The sequence below is a fragment of the Chiloscyllium plagiosum genome, chromosome 34 (genome assembly GCF_004010195.1).
Source record: "Chiloscyllium plagiosum isolate BGI_BamShark_2017 chromosome 34, ASM401019v2, whole genome shotgun sequence".
Lineage (NCBI taxonomy): Eukaryota > Metazoa > Chordata > Chondrichthyes > Orectolobiformes > Hemiscylliidae > Chiloscyllium > Chiloscyllium plagiosum.
This window is the reverse complement of record NC_057743.1, coordinates 24,626,390-24,645,962: the sequence shown is the minus strand read 5'-3', so window position 1 is coordinate 24,645,962 and position 19,573 is coordinate 24,626,390. Positions and strand designations below refer to the sequence as shown.

Here is a 19,573-nt window from a genome sequence, read left to right as displayed (position 1 = left end):
CATATCCGGGGAGCGGAGGTATTAAGAGGCTGAGCGCGGTGAACGGCGTCTCATTCCTTCTCACAGCGTGTGAGATTTAAAGGGAGCTATACAGAGAGAATCATCTATAGCCCTAAGTGATAAATTAGCCTTTACCTACCTTTGCTCTATTTTTAAAACCTATAACTCTTTGTATATACTCTAAATTTACTCAGAATGGCTGATACCGTAGTGGACGCCCCCAAAGAGGTAAATCCCAAGGTGAGAAATTTATTTTAACCAAAAAGTGTAACTTAAAAATAAATTTCGTTTTTTATGTTTAACCTTCCTCGTGTTTCCTTTGTTATCTCTAATTTCTCTTTGTGTGAAGCGTGCGCACAACTCATGGTATCTACTTGTGAAATAATCTGGTACCCAGAATGGAGTATAATTTTAACAAGGTTTTTTTTGGGGGGGTGGAGGTCGGTAAAGGGGAGATGTGGAATTTATATCGCTTCCCCCCCTTCACCCATCTGTTCAGGTTTTTAAGTTTTTTTTTATTTATTCCTTTTAGAGTTGTAAACTTTATTAATGGAAGATTATGACTGTGAAGCGTGGCTCCGGGATCGGAGCTGTTGAGATTTGGATGTTGTCGGAGTCACTTTAATGTTCGATAGGATTTTATATGGTTATTACCGAGCTTTTACTGGTTCTCCGGAGTTTTGGGTGCAAAGCTCCAGGATTTGTTTTGGACTCGGGCTCTAATGGTTTGGTCGCTCAGTAGGCGATGCGCGGTTGTAAAACCCGCTGTGTGGCTTTTACGGTGTTGCTGGTTTCATGATGTTCCCGCGCCCGCTCACAGCATCACTCGGCTCGACCGCCCGGGACTCACTCCCGACGGGACCCCATTTCAGCGTGTGTGTGTGTGTGTCCCCCCCCTCCGCTCCGATCCCCGGGGCGATGCCCTTGGACCACTCTAGGAGCCCATTCACCCTCGGGTGGCCCGTGGTTTATTTCGGGATCCTATTCCCCCCCTTTAATCCCCAGTCCGGTACCCCATATCCTCTGATCCCGTGAGAGTTGGGGCAAAAACCCGATTTCCCCACATCTGGTCCCGGGGACGGTCTCCGATTACTTGGTGACCTTTATTCATCCGTTCCCGATCCTGAGGGGACTATTCTGCTCCCTTCGGAGTTTCGGATCACTCTTGAGCCCTGGGGGGGTCAGAATATTCCGGGAGCCGACCTTCCCGTCATCGGGACTGTGTCCCTCGGAGACCCGAATTGCCCCCCGCCCCCGGACTACGAGATCTTGCACCTGGGGACTTTCTTCCATTCCACTCAGTCGCTGAACTGCTCTCCACAAAATGGGGGGGGGGGGAAGAGAGAAAGGGAAGCGGAAGGACCCCGGCGCGATCTGATCCGATCCGTCTCCGAGCTCCCAAGTGCTTGCCTCAAGAATCAGTGGATTAAGCGCTCGGTGATCGGGCTGACCGTCGGTTGGTGTTGTGGGAGACTAGCGAGACACACACCGGGCGTTGCTGCTTTCCTCAGCCTTGTTTTGTAGTCAGTTTTTTAAATGAAACCAAACAACCGCCGCCGGCTCCGGGGTCGCGCTCGCGCGCTCCCGCTTCCCGCTCTTTACATCGGTCGGACTTTTCCGCCAGCGAGAAAACGGCGGGAGAGGTGCGCGTGCATGGGGGGGAGGGGGTGAGGTGGACGGGTTGGTGGGCGCGCGGCAGGCAGGAGGCGGAGCTTAGCTGTATCCCCGCCTCCCCGCTGGGTGGGGGAGGGGCGTGCGCACGCGCATGTCCCTCTGGGGCTCGAGGCGGGGTGGGGGGTAACGTTAAGTGCGCGCGGGAGGGGCAAGTGCGGCCCGTGCAGCTGCACCAGTGCAACCGCTGTCGGGTGCTCAGTGCAGCAGCAACTCTAAGATGGCACCGAGCCGGCTCTGAATGCGGGCTGAGCCCCGAGTGCAGCCGCTGATTCCGGTTTAATAAAAGGGGTCAACTTTTTAAAACGTCGACTGTACTGTTTTGAGCCAACAGCGTCTTTATTTTTCTGCAAAAATATTATGGTGCCAAAAATATTTTCAAAAATCATCCAGCTTGAAGTCACGAGTTTAAAGAAAAACATTCGGCGTATGTTCATGGGTTTTGTGTACTGTGGTGAGGGGTTAGCGGCGGTTACTTCGCGCCTCCTGTGGCCCCCCGGGCTGGGCTCTTCCTCCCGCTGCAGCTCGGGTTTGGGTCCCGGCGTCCGGCGGACATCCTCCCGCTGCCGGAGCGCGGTCTCCGTGTGATCGCTCATTTCTACCACGATTAGGAAAGTGCGCCACTTTAATAACTATATATATATATATATATATATATATTAGCTTAGTGTTGGCTGGTCACTTGAAATCCTCGCAATCGGGGCGATATACCAGAAGCACCGTTTGTGACCTGCGGTTTTTATTGGGGCTTTTTGCAGGACCTGAAAGAGAAGGCTCTGGAGGAGACTGAGAAAAAAGAAAACGGCAGCGGAGACGCGCCTGCAAATGGAACAGTACGTATTAGCGTCTGTGGCGCTGGGCGCAGAGTTTCATTTAGCATAGCTGGTAATTTTGTTTGTCGGATGGCTAATCAAAATCTTTCAAACGTGCACCAGTTTAGTCAAGCAATCCAACTAAAGTGTTCATCAGTTTGAATTTTCTTGTTCCTAAACCCCGCACCCTCCTCGGGCATTTTTACTGTTGAATGTTATGCCTCCTACATCTCCGGTTTTCGAAACTTTCGACGTCCACACAATCGGGGGTTTTTGTGACTTTTCGGAAAGTTTTTGTGCTAATTTAGTTGCTGCTCGTACTAAGTACAGTCAACTGAGAAGATTCAGTGTAATGAATGTGTTACTGACGCTTACGCCCACGTGTTGTAAATGGTCTTTGTCCTGATGCAGTCATGCAAACATGAAATATGTTGTACAGTATCCTTAACCATAAACACTGAAGTGTGACTAAACCTGAATTCAGCTGTATGAAGCCTGAATGAGTACACTATTTGGGGGTTGTGGGAGAGGGAGGGTGCAGTGGAGGGGAGTTGGATTGGTGTAAGCAGGGGATTCAATTGTTATCTTTTCATGACACTGACAGTTTTGGTTCTCCTGAAAGGATAGAAATTTACAGTTGATACCTGTGAACTGGCTGACCAAGAGCATTCAGCTGAAATACCCAAGCTTTGTTTGTTTTTTTTTTCTTCCCATAATGATTTGCTTGCATTTTCAGGAGGAAGAGAATGGAAATGAGCACACAGATGAGAATGCAGAGGAAGTAGATGAGGAAGAGGAGGAAGAGGAAGATGGTAAGTAGGAGGAACATATAAAAGACTTGTAATACTGCAGTGAGACATGAGAATATTTGTGTAAATGTTTTGCAATTACAGTTGCAAAGAGGTAAATGTTTTTAAATGAGACTTCAAGTGAGCTATTTTGACTCCCAAGTCAGGTGAATTTACTCTAACTGCAGTTAACGTATGGGAAATATTTTGGATAGTGATTAATTCTTGAAATCCCATCCTATCATGCACTGGAAGATCACATTGTGATTTGAGTTTTTGTATAGAAGATTTTGGTAAATAGCCAGTTTTATCTTCAGCTGAGGGTGAAGGTGAAGAAGAGGATGGTGAAGAGGAAGAGGGTGCTGAGGAGGAGGAAGATACAGATGGACATGCAGTGAAGCGTCCAGCTGAGGAGCAGGTATGTGTTGGTCATCTTTTACTTTAAAAGTAACGCATTGTAGTCATTTGCATGCTCCCCAGCATTGTACACTGAATTGTGGGAAGTTTGGTCTCTGTAGGCAGTGCTATCAGATGGAAAACCTCTTCCTCCTGCAGACTTAATGCCTTGTCTACTGGCATTTGAGACATGTCATTGGTTCTGCAAAGTATGTTAACAGGTTCAAGGTCCAAGTTTTTGAATTTTAAAAATCAAGTTGAAGAGAATGAAGTGAATTTGCAGGTTTTTAAAGTCTTGAAAGTTGAGGCACATTCACCAGAGAAATACATGCTGCAGTATCAATGTTCCAGTGGAGAGTCTTTTGTCACCACCCTCCATAGTTTGACTGAACTACTTTTTCTTTTACAGGGTGAAGTTGAAAAGAAGAGGCAAAAGTCAGAAAATGGAGAGTCGACAGAACCCAAGGCAGAAGCTTAAACATTCCTTTGGTTGAATTTTTATATCTTGATGGTGTGGTCAGGTTCACTTTGTAAAGGTTGTGCTTTTTTAAAAATGTACATTTGCAGTGTGTGGATTTTATACTGTACTGTACAACTGGTTCCTGTAACACCTGTCCAAGACATTTGCTCTAGGGAATATTTGTTTTTTATGAAGTTATTTATTAATGGTCTTTGTACAACCACATTTGTAATGGGTTTGAATGCTGTAACAAATGTTTTTCAGGTCTGTTTTGAAATGGGTTTACAACTTGGATTTGTACATTTTAGAAGCACATGCTTTACATTTGACTGACCATGTTCTTATTTCAAGAAAATAAATAACTGCCCTTTTTTCTTTTTGTAAATTGTGTTTAGGGTAGAGCTTCTTATGCAATGAAGGCCAAAGATATAGGTCTTGTTAACAGGGCAGGGGGGTGGGGGCAAATAAACCTGGTCTTCTATTCTGTACAAAAATACAAAAATGTAACAAAAAAATTTAGCTTTCTTTAAGCTCCACAATTTGTCGCTGTTTGATATTGTTTGTGGTGCAAAAACAAAACTTCCAGCAAAAAATTGACAGGTTCAATTTGTAAATTTCTTTTTGAACTCATTGTAACCTATGCTTAAAACCCTGTATGTGGTTTTAAAAAGTAATTTGATTAAGTAGCATCATTCTTTCCATATTGAACAAGGTTAAATTTGTATACCTCATTAGTTCATGCTTGACCACTACTTTGTATATTCTGGTTAAGTACTATAAATAAATCTTTTGGGTTTTTTAAAAACATGTCTGATTATTTTGTATTTTTAAAATTCTCCTTGCCACTGCTTTGTGCTTTTTGCTCCCCACTCTAATTAATTGTGCAAGTGCTTGCTTACTTGGCTAAGTTTTGTCTATTGACTTGAGTCTAAGCTGTAAACTTAATGACTGCTTTTATGACTTGCCTGGTCTTCAATTTTGTTTAATTTGTCTTGTGCAATAGTCACTGCATTCAATAGATCTTTGCCTGGGGACCATAAGTACAAGTCAAAACAATCCAGTAGAGTTTGAGAAGTACACTGAAAAATCAATGAATTGATGGTTTGGTTTTGGGTGGAGATCTGTTAGGCTGGCCTCTGCTATAAATGCACAAGTCACAGCCTGGTTTTCTTTAAGTGTTAATGATGGATGCTAATTCTATTTGGAGAGCTTCTGGCATGCTCTGAACATCTTGCCTAAACTCTGGATCAATGTGGTGAAACTTGCTTTACCAAAAGTCTGTGTTTATCTGCCACTTGCATTAGAATCATGTTTCATTCTGTTCTCTTTGGGCTGTTGCTGCTGAGGCCAGTGCTTGCAGCTAAAGTAAACTATACATGTCATTGGACAAGATTGAAAGCAACACATACAAATTTAGTAACTTGAATTGCTAAGTTGATCAGCTGTCAGACTGGAGGATTCTCAGCATTTTGTAACATCACATCATTGACTTGTCATATCAGCAGTAAAACCTAAATCACTGTCTTGAGTCTGCAGTTTTTAAGTTTGTGGACTCCAGTGTTGTGTAATTGATTGTATCAAATTTTAAGCTTTATTCTATTAGGTATACAACTTGAGCTATAGTCACTTTCTGTTGGTAGGTAATGAAAGTGAGATCAGGGTCTAGAAATTGAGGTTTAAGGAAATGTAAGGGCTCTAAAGTGCACAACTGTTTCAGGTAACCCCTTCAAAACTGACTGAGATGTAGAAGTGGAGTACAAGAGTGGTGGGTGTGAGGGGCTTGGTATTTGGAAAGTTAGTGAGGGCTGGCATAGCCTCTCTAACAATTTCAATAACAAGATGACATACAACAGAACCATTGTGCTGCATCAAAATTGTTATTTGGCTGGTTATGATTTATTTGGTATGTAGGATCTATAGAGAAATCTTGGGGAAATTAACCCAGAATTAAAATGAAGGAAAATGTGACTGGGAGATAAAATTCTGTAATGTGGTCATTTGAGCAAATATTCTCATCAACCCTGCAAGAACATGTATCACACCTAAAGCAGAATCTGGTCATTTTTCAAGGAAAATGAATAAAATTTAGTTAACTGGGGGCTGGTAATACGCACAAAGGTCAAATGGTTTACTACATTGCATGATTCTAGTTAAGTGCAAATGGAACAATTTAATATTGCTTCATGTAGAACATATGCAGGATTAGTAAACAGGCTTTTAAAAATGATCAGATTAATTAACCCTTTAATTATTGTACCTGGCCTTTTGTTATTTCCCTAGTCTGGCTGATCAAATTGTCTTTTTGATGATGACCCCAAAGACTAAGGCCAAAAACAAATTGCTGGGAAAGTGCAGCCAATCTGGTCGCCTCTGGAGAGGAATCAATTAATGTTTTGTCTTGTGACTCTTCTCCGAACTGATGGTACCTTGGAAAATGTTGGGTTTTTATGCAGAAGAAAGAAATTGTTTACCCAATCGTTCATTTCATTTTTGGCTCTATCCCCATCTTCATTTACTCCTTATTCCATCTCTTCCCCCCCCCCACCTATTCTTCACGTAAACCAACATTTTTGTAGCTATCATCAGTCACCAGACCTGCAGCATTAACCCTGATTTCCCTCCACAGATGCTGCCAGACCTGAGTTTTTCCAGCAATTTGCTTTTAATTGCTTTACAGTATCTGCCGTTCTTTAGGCTTTCCCAAGATTGGGGACTGGTCCTCTGCTCACTTAATTCAACATTGTTTACATAATTCCTTGCTGAATTGTGGCAGCTCTACTGTTCCTATTTTCTGCATTAACTGATTTATACTTGGATTTAATTTCTCACTATTTTATAAAAGTCTACTTTCTCAGACTTCATTGCAGCCCCAGTTCCTAGGTTATTGTTAACTAAGCTGAAGCTCTATCGGTGCTGATGCATCTGTTCTGGTGTCAGAAGGTTATGAACTGAAATCTCCAGTCCATAGCGAGTAATCTGCATATTAAGAAGTGATGTTTGTTGATGTCAAACTGAGGTCCCTGTCTGGTAGACACATTATCCTGTAGAAAGAAGAGCAAGGGTTTCACCTAGTGTCTTTACCAAAGTTAATCCTTCACGACTAGGTCAAAAATACTCAATTGGCTGCAAAGTATTTTGAGATATGAAATGTGCTAGAGTAAGTAGAAAGCACATATATGGTTTACACTGCTTGACCAGCCCTGATACACCATAAGGTGTACAGAATATCATGTATTTCAAACATATACATGTGTTCTGTACAAGTTGGAGGAACATGGGTGTGTGGTTATTGATGGGTGGAGCTGTGTATGGAGTATGAATGTCTTGAACAGTTTTATGGAGTTTTTTTTTGCTATTTTGCTGTTATCCTCATTTGGTCTGAGTGCAGTTTGGTGACTGCAGTTCCATACCAAAGTGATTTTCTCTTGACAACAGTTTGAATTGGCCTAACAAGCCAATTATATTTGTATCAAACAATGGAAGGATAGTAAATACCAGCAACGCCTACATCCTGGGAATGAATTTTAAAGTATTTGGTGGGGCAATAAATAGACCGGTGCTTTGTTTTCTTTAATTAGACTTTATTATCCTGAAAAAATATTTTAAGATATCCAAATTTGGTTAAAAATTCTGTTCACTTATAAAGTCTGACCTTGAATATATTGAACAGATCCCATTCAGCAGGTTTCCTGCTGAATAACGTTAATGTTTATATTGAATAACTTTAGAAATCAGCAACAGATTGAACATTTTTGTGCATGTTCATGTTGGGAAAGGAGTAAGAACCCCTTATGTAGGGTTAGCACAACTCACTGCAACCCTTCAGCATGGAGGAGACCAGTGAGAGTCAGGACATTGAGGAGAGGATGGGGAGCTGAACCCCAGGGAAAGTAAGGAGGGGAGAGAATTACAGTGATTGAGTCACCTGACCCTGACATCAGAAGCAGCCTGAGCACTGTTATCCTGCTCTCCAGGTGGCTCTCTTGTGTTTGGCAAAATGAAAATGTGTTTTTCTATTATGTGCTAAATTTACAACTGTGTCAAATTATCTCAGGCTGTGGTGATCACACAGGAGATTGCCAATTAGCGACACTGATTCTTCATTAAGAAAGGTGCTTCCATCTTAACAACTTGTGTTAGTAAATCAACTTTATATTTTATGATTTGGAGGTGCCAGTGTTGGACTGGGGTGTACAAAGTTAATCACATAATACCAGGTTATAGTCCAGCAGGTTTATTTGTAAGTATTAGCTTTTGGAGCGCTGCTTCTTCATCAGGCACCTGATGAAGGAGCAGCGCTCCGTAAGCTAGTGCTTCCAAATAAATCTGTTGGACTGTAACTTGGCATTGTGTGATTGCTTCTCGAAGTTTTATAAATTGATATATGATAATAAGCCACATAACGAAAATTAGGTTAGACCACTAAAAGCTTGGTAAACAAAGTAGATTTTGGCAACAGTGTATGGTTTGTCCTCTCTCTACTTTTCTTTTTTCTCCTTTTCTCTTATAGTCTTAGTTTTGTTTTTACTTTTTTTTTCTATTAACTAACCATCTGGAGAGAGGTGGTGATGGCAGTAGTATTGGGCTTGTTGAATTTGGCAGTCGGCTAGATGTCCAGTGCAAGGTAGCAGCTGGGGGCCTGACCCAGGACTCTTGGTGACTTCCCAATGCCCGGCCTGTGGACCGAAGGTGAGGCCAAGGCCTGGCACGGATGACGCTTGAATTGGGACTTTGGTGGTCTGAGAGTCCAGGAGTGAGCCCAACACTGCGAATGAGGTTCTCTCAAAATTGACAGCAGGGTAGATCGAGCCAGTGTGAGGAAAGCATGCTAATGTGGAGGAGTTTGAGCCCTTGTAGGAAGTACGGTCCCAGTATTGCTAAACACTAAAGAACCACTGCAGTATTTGAACTTTCAGCTTTATTTCTTTATTTTTGGACTTAATACTAAGAAAGACTATACTGTTTAACTTAACCTTATTTCTTTTTTTTATGCTATACTAAGGGGACTGTAATGTTGAGCCAATTTATTTCTACCTTATTCTTAAGTTTTTGTACCTAGGTCATACAGTCATAGAGATGAAAAGCACGGAAACAGATCCTTTGGTCCATGCCGACCAAATATCCTAACCTAATCTAGTCCCATTTGCCAGCAATTGGCCCATATCCCTTGAAATCCTTCCTGTTCATATAGCCATCCAGACGATTTTTAAATTTTGTAATTGTATCAGCGTCCACCACTTCTGACAACTCATTCCCTATACACACCACCCTCTGCGTGAAATAAGTTGCCCCTTAGGTCCCTTTTAAATTTTTCTCCTCTCACCCTAAACCTCTAGTACTGAACTCCTCCAACTTAGGGAAAAGACCTTGATTTTGTAAACCTCTACAAGATCACCCCTCAGCCTCCCAGTCCCAGCCTATTCAGCCTCTCCCTGGAGCTCAAATCCTCCAACCCTGGTAACATCCTTGTAAGTCTTTTCTGCACCCTTTCAACTTTACAGCATCCTGCCGATAGGAAGGAGACCAGAATTGCACGCAATATTCCAAAAGTGGCCTAACCAATGTCCTGTACAGCCACAGCATGACCTCCAAACTCCTATACTCAATACTCCGTCCAATAAAGGAAAGCATATCAAATGCTTTCTTCGCTATCCTATCTACCTGTGACTCCACTTTCAAGAGACTATGAACCTGGACTCCAAGGTCTCCTTGTTCAGCAACACTCCCTGGACCTTACCATTAAATGTATAAGTCCTGCTCTGATTTGCCTTTCTAAAATGCAGCACCTCACATTTATCTAAATTAAACTCCATCTGCCACTCCTCAGCCCATTGGCCCGTCTGATCAACTCTGAGGTTGTATTCTGAGGTAACCTTCATTGTCCACTAGCCTTCCAATTTTGGTGTCATCTGCAAACTTACTAACCACATCTAAATCATTTACATAAATGACAAAAGGTAGTGGACCAAGCACCAAGCCTTGTGGCACTGCACTGGTCACATGCCTCCAGTTTGAAAAACAATCTTTCACCACCACCCCCTGTCTTCTATCTTCAAGTCAGTTTTGTATCCAAATGACTAGTTCTCCCTTTATTCCGTGAGATCTAACCTGGCTAACCAGTCTCCCATGGGGAACCTTGTCGAATGCCTTACTGAAGTGCACATATATCACATCCAGCGCTCTGCCTTCATCAATCCTCTTTGTTACTTGTTCAAAAAACTCAATCGTTAGTGAGACATGTTTCTCACATACAAAGCCATGTTGACTGTCCCTAATCAATCTTTGCCTTTCAAATGCATGTAAATTCTGTCCCTCAGGATTCCCTTCAATAACCTGCCACCACTGATGTCAGGCTCACTGGTCTATAGTTCCCTGGATTTTCCTTACCACCTTTCTTAAATAGTGGCATCACATTAGCCAACCTCCACTCTTCTGGCACCTCACCTATGACTACTGATGATGCAAATACCTCAGCAAGGGGCCCAGCAATCACTTCCCTAACTTCCCACAAAGTTCTAGGTTACACTAGATCACGTCCTGGGGAGTTATCCACTTTTATGCGTTTTAAGACATCCAGCACCTCCTCTTCTGTAATATGGACTTTTTTTCAAGATGTCACCATCTATTTCCCCACATTCTGTATCTTCCATGTCCTTCCCCACAGTAAACCCTGATGCAAAATACTCGTTTGGTATCTCCTTCATCTCCTATGGTTCCACACGTAGGTTGCCTTGCTGGTCTTTGAGGGACCTTATTCTCTTCCTAGTTACTCTTTTGTCCTTAATATATTTATAAAATCCCTTTGGATTCTCCTTAACCCCATTTGCCAAAGCTCTTTCATGTCTTCTTTTTGCTTTGCTGATTTCCCTCTTAAGTACACTCCTACTGCCTTTATAATCTTCTAAGGATTGACTCAATTTCTGCTGTCTAAACCTGACAAATGCTTCCTTTTTCTTAATCAAAACCTCATTTTCTCTCGTCATCCAGCATTTCTTACACCTAACAGCCTTTCCTTTCACGCTAACAGGTATACACTGTCTCTGGACTCTCATGATCTTATTTTTGAAGGTTTCCCATTTTCCAAATATCCCATTACCTGCAAATGTCTGCCCCCATTCAACTTCTGAAAGTTCTCGCCTAATACCGTCAAAATTAGCCTTTCTTCAGTTTAGAACTTTAACTTTTAGATTTGATGTATCCTTTTCCATCACTATTTTAAAACTAATAGAATTATGGTAGCTGGCCTCAACGTGCTCCCCCAGTGATACTTCAGTCACCTACACTGCCTTATTTCCCAAGAGTAGGTCAAATTTTGCACCTTCTCTAGTAGGTACATCCACATACTGAATCAGAAAATTTTCTTGTACTTACTTAACAAATTCCTCTCCATCTAAACCCTTAACACTATGGCAGTCCCAGTCTATGTTTCCTACCATAACCACCCTATTATTCTAACAGATAACTGAGATTTCCTTACAAATCTGTTTCTCAATTTCCCGCTGATATTGGGGGGGGTCTGCAATACAATCCCAATAAGGTGATCATCTCTTTCTTATTTCTCAGTTCCATTCAAATAACTTCCCTGGATGTATTCCCAGGAATATCCTCCCTATGTACAGCCATAATGCCATCCCCCTCCTCTCTTGCCCCCCTTTCTATCCTTCCTATAGCATTTGTATCTGGGAACATTAAGCTACCAGTCCTGTTTATCCCTGAGCCACATCTCTGTAATCGCTATGATATCCCAGTCCCATGTTCCTAACCATGCCCTGAGTTTAATTTCCTTCCCTGTTAGGCCTCTTGAATTGAAACAAATTCAGTTTAATTTATCAGTCCTACCTTGTTCTCTGCTTTGTTCCTGCCTACCTTGACTGTTTGACTCATTCCTTTTCCCAATTGCACCAGTCTCAGATTGATCTCTTCTATCACTATTTCCCTGGGTCCCAACCCACCCACCTTACTAGTTTAAATCTTCCCAAGCAGCTCTAGCAAACCTCCCTGCCATTATATTAATCCTCTTCCAGTTCGAGTGCAATCCGTCCCTCTTGTACAGGTCCCTTCTACCCCAGAAGAGATTCCAGTGATCCAAAATTGTGAACCCTTCTCACTGCATCAGCTCCTCAACCATGCATTCATCTGCTCTATCCTCCTATTCCTATCCTCACTTGCTTGTAGCACCGTGAGTAATCAAGATATTACTACCCTCGAGGATTTTTGAAGAAGTAACAAAGAGGATTGATGAGGGCAGAGCGGTAGACGTGATCTACATGGACTTCAATAAGGCATTCCATAAGTTTCCCCATGGGAGACTGATTAGCAAGGTTAGATCAAATGGAATACAGAGAAAGCTAGCCATTTGGATACAGAACTGGCTTAAAATTAGAAGACAGAAAGTAGTGGTGGAGGGTTGTTTTTCAGACTGGAGGCCTGTGACCAGTGGAGTGCCACAAGGATCGTTGCTGGGTCCAGTACTTTTCATCACTTATTTGAATGATTTGGATGCGAGCATAAGAGGTATATTTAGAAAGTTTGCAGATGACACCAAAATTGGAGGTGTAGTGGACAGCGAAGAAGGTTATCTCAGATTACAACGGGATCTTGATCAGATGGGCCAATGGGCTGAGGAGTGGCAGATGGAGTTTAATTTAGATAAATGTGAGGTGCTACATTTTGGGAAAGCAAATCTTAGCAGGACTTATACATTTAATGGTAAGGTCCTAGGGATTGTTGCTCAACAAAGAGACCTTGCAGGTTCTTTGCCCCTTGAAAGAAGAGTCGCAGGTAGATAGCATAGTGAAGAAGGTGTTTGGTATGCTTTCCTCTGTTGGTCAGAGTATTGAGTACAGGAATTGGGAGGTCATGTTGCAGCTCTACAGGATATTGATTAGGCCACTGTTGGAATATTGCATGCAGTTCTGGTCTCCTTTCTATCAGAAAGATATTGTAAAAATTGCAAGGGTTCAGAGAAGATTTACAAGGATGCTGCCAAGGCTAGAGGATTTGAGCTACAGGGAGAGGTTTAAGAGGCTAGAGCTGTTTTCCGTGGAGCATCGAAGTCTGAGGGGTGACCTTATGGAGGTTTATAAAATCATGAGGGGCATGCAAAGTTAAAAATCTCACAAGACCAGGGGAGATTTCCCAACAGTTAAAAATCTCCCAACAGGGGCGACACGGTGGTTCAGACTGCTATCTCACAGCGCCAGGGACCCAGGTTCGATTCCCGGCTCGGGCAACTGTTTGTGTGGAGTTTGCACGTTCTTCCTGTGTTTGCGTGGGTTTTCTCCAGGTGCTCCGGTTTCCTCCCACAGTCACAAAGATGTGCAGGTCAGGTGAATTGGCCATGCTAAATTGCCCGTAGTGTTAGATGGATTAATCATGGGTAAATGTAGGGGAATGTGTGGGTTGCTCTTCGGAGGGTCGGCGTGGACTTGTTGGGCCGAAGGGGATGTTTCCACTCTGTAGGGAATCTAATCTAATAGGTTTATTTGGAAGCACTAGCTTTTGGAGTGCTACTCCTTCACCAGGTGCCACAGTCCAATACCGGCATCTCCAAATCATGAGGGGCATGGATAGGGTAAATAGACAAGGTCTTTCCATGGGGTGGGGGAGTCCAGAACTAGAAGGCATAGGTTTAGGGTGAGAGTGAAAAGATATAAAAGAGACCTAAGGGGCAACCTTTTCATGCAGAGGGTGGTGTGTGTGTGGAATGAGCTGCCAGAGGAAGTAGTGGAGGCTAATACAATTGCAACATTTAAAAGGCATCTGGATGGGTATATAAATAGGAAGGGTTTGGAGAGATATGGGCCGGGTACTGGCAGGTGGGACTAGATTGGGTTGGGATATCTGGTCGCCATGGATGAGTTGGACCAAAGGGTCTATTTCCATGCTGTACATCTCTATGACTCTATGACCTAATTCTTAAACTCCTGCATAACTTTCTATATTCTCCCAGTAGAATCTCATCCTTTTCCCTTCCTATGTCATTAGTTCCACTGTGTACAATGAATTCCTGCTGGTCCCTCTCCCCTTTGAGAACATTCTACATCCTCTCCTAGATATCCTTGATCCTGGCACCAGGGAGACAACTCACCATTCTGACTTTTCGCTGCCGGCTGCAGAAACGTCTGTCTGTTCTCTGACTAGAGAATCCTCTATCACAATCAATCACTTGGAACCCTCATTGCATTAGAGCCAGTCTTGGTACCAGAAACTAGGCTGCTCGTGCTACATTCCCCTGAGAGTCCATCACCCCCAAATTTTCCAAAATACCATACTTGTTTGAGATGAGGATAGCCACAGAAGACTCCTCCACTACCTGCCTACCCCATCTACCGTTCCTGGAATTAACCCATGCAACTGACTGTATCATAGTCATAGAATATCTGTGGCTTTTTCCCTTCCTCTAACTGCCATCTGTCACACCCCCTAGCTCCTGTAAATCCTTATTACCTCTAACTGCCACTCCAACCGATTCAAGCGAACTGATAGGTTTCACAACCAAAGACAGTTCCTGCAGACATAATCATTCTTAACATGGAAACTCTCCCTAAACTCCCACATCCAACAGGAAGGGCACATCACTCTACTAAAGGCCATCTTTGCTCCTTCACAATCTACAGACCCAGAAAATAGCACTGTTTGATTGCTCTAAAAAAAAACTGCTCCAGGCTAACTTAATACTTAGGGCTTATATTTTTAAAATTTAATCAAGAGATAGATCTCAATAAAACATTTAATCAAGAAAGAACCCACTCAAGTCACTATTGTAGATTTACAGCAAGGCTACACTTATAAACTATGCACATATATGTTCCTGCGCTGTGAGCTCTCCCACACAGGTTCATCCAAGGTCAGCTGTTTGTTAATTTGTCCTACATGCACTCCGATGTCCAGAGATACTTGAATTCAAACAGCAAAGGCAGTAACTGTGCAGATTCACTGCTGTATCAGCAACATCGGTTTCTTTCTCTCACCATGTAGTCTCTGCCTTTGTCTGTTTCCCTCCTTTTTGAAGTGCTCTTGTTATGATCTTTTATCCCCCGAAGTTCCAAAACTTTGCCACAGTATATAAAACAGTAATTCCTGCTTCCAGAATTTGAGAATTCACCTCAAATATTTCAAAAAAGGAACAGCTCTTAAGGCCATAATTTTTTCCCATCATCCATCTTGGTACTTGTATGTAGGATGATACATTGTGTGAGGACATTGAAAAGTTTTCAATGTACTCCTGTACTTTTGTACTTGAGGACACATGACAATAAAATCTAAATCTAAAGAAGGAAAATATGATAGAGGCTGAAGGTTGCAACATGAGATTTCCAGAGCTTGGGGCTAGGTAACTAAAGATGTGGTCACCAATGGTGGGCCAATAAAATTAGGATGGCAGAGTGGGAGGAGTGCCAATATCTTAAAGATTTGTAGGGCTGGAGGAGATTACAGGGAAGACTATGAAGGGATTTGAAAACAACTATGAGAATGTCCAAATTAGGTATTGCTAAATTGGGACCCAGTGGAAGTCAGCAAGTACAAGAGCGATAGGTGAAGAGATCTTTGTATGAGTTCAAACACAAGCAGCAATAATTTGAATGACTTCAGGTTTATGGAGTGTAAAATGCTGGCGACCAGCAGAGTATATGGGAATAACTAAGTTGAAACATAACAAAGTCATGGATGAGGGTCTCAGCAATCGATAGGCTGAGACAGATGTTAAAATTTGATCACGTTTTGAAGATAGAATAGGCTATCTTAGTGATGGTGCAAGTCTGACAGCAATGTCATCAGCCTGAATTTGATAGTTAACAGACCAAGAACTATAAGTTGAATTAAGCAGCAAAAGATTTTCATAGATTTGTGAATAAATCTATATTTTAGCACAAACACTAGTTTCCACCATTCCCTCTGGACTCAATTTCTGTCCAGTCGCCAAAACCCCACAAAGTAAGAACGACTAACGAGACCCACCACCAAATTAACCCAGTGTCATAGAATCATAGAGATGTACAGCATGGACACAGACCCTTCAGTCCAACCAGTCCATGCCGACCAGATATCCCAACCCAATCTAGTCCCACCTGCCAGCACCTGGCCCATATCCCTCCAAACCCTTCCTATTAGTATACCCATCCAAATGCGTTTTAAATGTTGCAATTGTACCAGCCTCCACCACTTCCTCTGGCAGCTCATTCCATACCCGTACAACTCTTTGTGTGAAAATGTTGCCCCTTAGGTATCTTTTATATCTTTCCCCTCTCACCCTAAACCAATGCCCTCTAGTTCTAGACTCCCCGACCCCAGGGATAAGACTTTGCCTATTTACCCTATCCATGTCCCTCACAATTTTGGAAATCTCTATAAGGTCACCCCTCAGCCTCCGATGCTCCAGAGAAAACAGCCCCAGCCTGTTCAGCCTATCCCAAAGCTCAAATCCCCCAACCCTTGCAACATCCTTGTAAATCTTTTCTGAATCCTTTCAAGTTTCACAACATCTTTCCGATAGGAAGGAGACCAGAATTGCACGCAATATTCCAACAGTGGCCTAACCAATGTCCTGTATAGCTGCAACATGACCTCCCAACTCCTATACTCAATACTCTGACCAATAAAAGAAAGCATACCAAACACCTTCTTCACTAACCTATCTACCTGCGACTCCATTTTCAAGGAGCTATGAACCTGCACTCCAAGGTCTCTTTGTTCAGCAACACTTCCAGGACCTTACCATTAATTCAAAAAGGGGGGGAACAAGGGAGGGGAACAAATCAAAATGACATTGATGGGAGAAATCATACACCCAAGCTCTTGTGTTGTCCACCTATCCTTAAATGCTGAAAGGCTGCTGGTGGACACTGCATGTTCCCTCTCCAAGGGCATTCACACACAGATGCAACTATGATGTACAGGCAGGCAGGGGGGGAACTACAACCGTGCTCCTCATCCCACTGCGTAAACCTACTGATGGCTCTAAGTACCTAAATCTTTTGTCTAAAATTAACTCACAACCAAATTAACAAATGGCCCATTAAACAGCGCAAAGGTACTGCAGGGATATAAATTCAGGATCTCCTGTTCAGTTGGCAATGTTTTAACCCAACACATGCCGAAGACCCCAGTTCTTTTTTTTAATTTTAGAAATCCACAACCAAATTACCTAGTCAAAAAATGAATTACAAGTCCATTACAAGAACCTGCTATCAATAAATACTGAAACTCTGGCTGTTCCATCAGGGCTCTTATGTCACAGCGGTACTATCCCTGCCTCTGACCCAGGAAACCTAGGTTCAAGTACTTCCTGTTCTGGTAATGACATCTCTACTTGAGTTGTTTGGACATTTGTTTGATTGATTCTTGTAAGCCATTTATAATACTAAGCTGAAAATGTGTTGCTGGAAAAGCGCAGCAGGTCAGGCAGCATCCAAGGAGCAGGAGAATCGACGTTTTGGGCATGAGTGTTATAATACTAACACTTGATTCCAAACCATTAAACTCTGCTTAGCTGGAACATTTTAGAAAATGATGGCTAACCTCTATATATAATGAAAAGCCCACCATGTAGGAGGAAACTTCAAATCAATGGCGTCATGTTTTCTCTTTTGCCCCATCTCTCCTGAAGGAGCTGATTCTCCCTGGAGTTCAGCTCCCCTCCTGTCCTGAAGGTGCTGACTCTCACTAGGTTCAAGACCACATCTAATCCTGAATCTCTCATAATTTTGAATATTTCCACTAAATCTCCTTTGAACCATTTTCTTCCCTGAGAAGAACAACACCATAATTCTTCAAAACTGAAGTCTCTTATTTCTGGCACAATTCTGATATTTTGGTTCTCTAGTTTTGGTTTAACTTTGTTCTCGACCAGTTTCTGTTACCAAGTGAGGAAGGAGATTTATCTCCCCTGTTTTTAAAATCCTCTTGCTTTTATTTAGCATGCAGCTACCACACTTCAATTAGAACATAGTTAGATATAGATTTAGGTTTTATAGTCACGTGTACTTAGTACAAGGTACAGGAGTACAGTCAAAAGCCAGTCAATTCCACAGTTTCTTGAGTGAAAGAAAGAGGAATTCTATCACCGCATAATAAAATCATGACATCAAATGTACACACAAACGTAGGTAATAACTTCTTAAAATAAGAGAGGAGGAGGTGGCTAAAACTAATAGGAAGTTGAAAGCAGATGCAGTTTAAAATTCTCAGAATCCTGGAATTGTGTGAGTGAAATCTGAGTCTGTAACTGTTTAGCTGTTGCTTTGATTCGTCAGCTGTAGTGACGTATATAGAATTCTAGAGTTCTCAGTTGTTTTCCCAAGTTGCTTTATCACTGGGCACTGACTTTGGAGGTTGAGAGAAACATGGAGGGAAAGAACGAGACCAAGCCTTCCAAATTATGTTGTTGTGAATCCATATTCTTTTCTCTGCTCTGCCAAGCTACTAAAACATGAATTGTTTGTGTATTCTCTGGTCCAGATCAATTGTCTTTCCCATCTGAATACTTTACAGGAAGCCTTTCATCTCCCAATGTAGATGTGTAATTCTTGATGCTGAATTATTTAAGAGTCTTTAGATAAAATGGTAATTTCAGCGGATCGGTTTAGCGTATTCCGTATGAGTCTTCAAGTCATGTCTCAATCTATGGTCACAGCAGTCTCTTTCTCAATATTTGTCATCTTTAAAAATCACTTTAGGTCATGAAGGTCTCAGACATTAAAATCAGATGATGGAAGCTGATGATTAACAGGCAATATTTTACCATAATCTTACCTTAGTCTGGATTTATCAGTGAGCAAAGTAAGGAAGCTGGTCAGAAGCTGTGTCCTGCCCTTGTTCCCATGGGTAGGCATAAAACAAAGGCCAAGGACATTCCCATAGGAAAGGGATCATCACCAGGTTTTCCAGGCATTGCATGGCTTGTAACACTGCAGTTCTTGTGCTACCTTTACAATAGCGTTCAAAAAAAAAAAGAGATGCCTATGTATCATCCTTTGGAAGTAAGAGTATTATGGGATTTGGAGAAATATGTAATTGAAATTAAGTAAGGTTGCTGTAAGGACCAATAAAATTGACAGTAAGCAGCACAAACTTGCCCTCTTTTGGGGAGTTGGCTGATTATTCCCAGTTTATTCTTATCAGATGCAACTTGTAAATACAACCAAGACTCAGATTGCCACCTGGGATTGAAGTCAAACCAAGAGAGTTAGGGGTTGAGATGAACTCAATGTGAAGTTCTTGAAACAAAAAAAATCAGCATTTGCTGTAAATCAGAAACACAAACAGAAATTACTGGCAAAACTCAGCAGGTCTGAGAGCATCTGTGTAGAGAAAGCAGAGTTAATCTTTTAGGGTCAAGTGACCCAAAGTTCTGAAGAAGGTCACTGTGGAGTTTGCACAATCTCCCCGTGTCTGTGTGGGTTTCCTCCGGGTGCTGCAGTTTCCTCCCATATCCAAAGATGTGC

At 42.3% G+C, this 19,573-nt stretch overlaps 1 protein-coding gene across 1 annotated transcript; it reads left to right on the top strand.

Annotated features, from left to right (window-relative positions):
- Window positions 1-55: 55 nt before the first annotated feature.
- si:ch211-222l21.1 (parathymosin) lies at window positions 56-4,932 on the top strand. The gene is made up of 5 exons (XM_043675948.1): window positions 56-240; window positions 2,430-2,504; window positions 3,220-3,295; window positions 3,589-3,689; window positions 4,077-4,932. Exons 1-5 carry the CDS (start codon window positions 196-198, stop codon window positions 4,143-4,145), a joined length of 366 nt encoding a protein of 121 aa, XP_043531883.1. The 5' UTR covers window positions 56-195; the 3' UTR covers window positions 4,146-4,932.
- Window positions 4,933-19,573: the final 14,641 nt, after the last annotated feature.

Bases quoted from the DNA above. Each gene is read 5' to 3' on its own strand.
- si:ch211-222l21.1 (XM_043675948.1), top strand. From the start codon at position 196: ATGGCTGATACCGTAGTGGACGCCCCCAAAGAGGTAAATCCCAAG. The intron at 3,296-3,588 runs GTAAGTAGGAGG...TTTTATCTTCAG, and splicing joins AGAGGAGGAAGAGGAAGATG to CTGAGGGTGAAGGTGAAGAA. The intron at 3,690-4,076 runs GTATGTGTTGGT...TTTCTTTTACAG, and splicing joins AGCGTCCAGCTGAGGAGCAG to GGTGAAGTTGAAAAGAAGAG.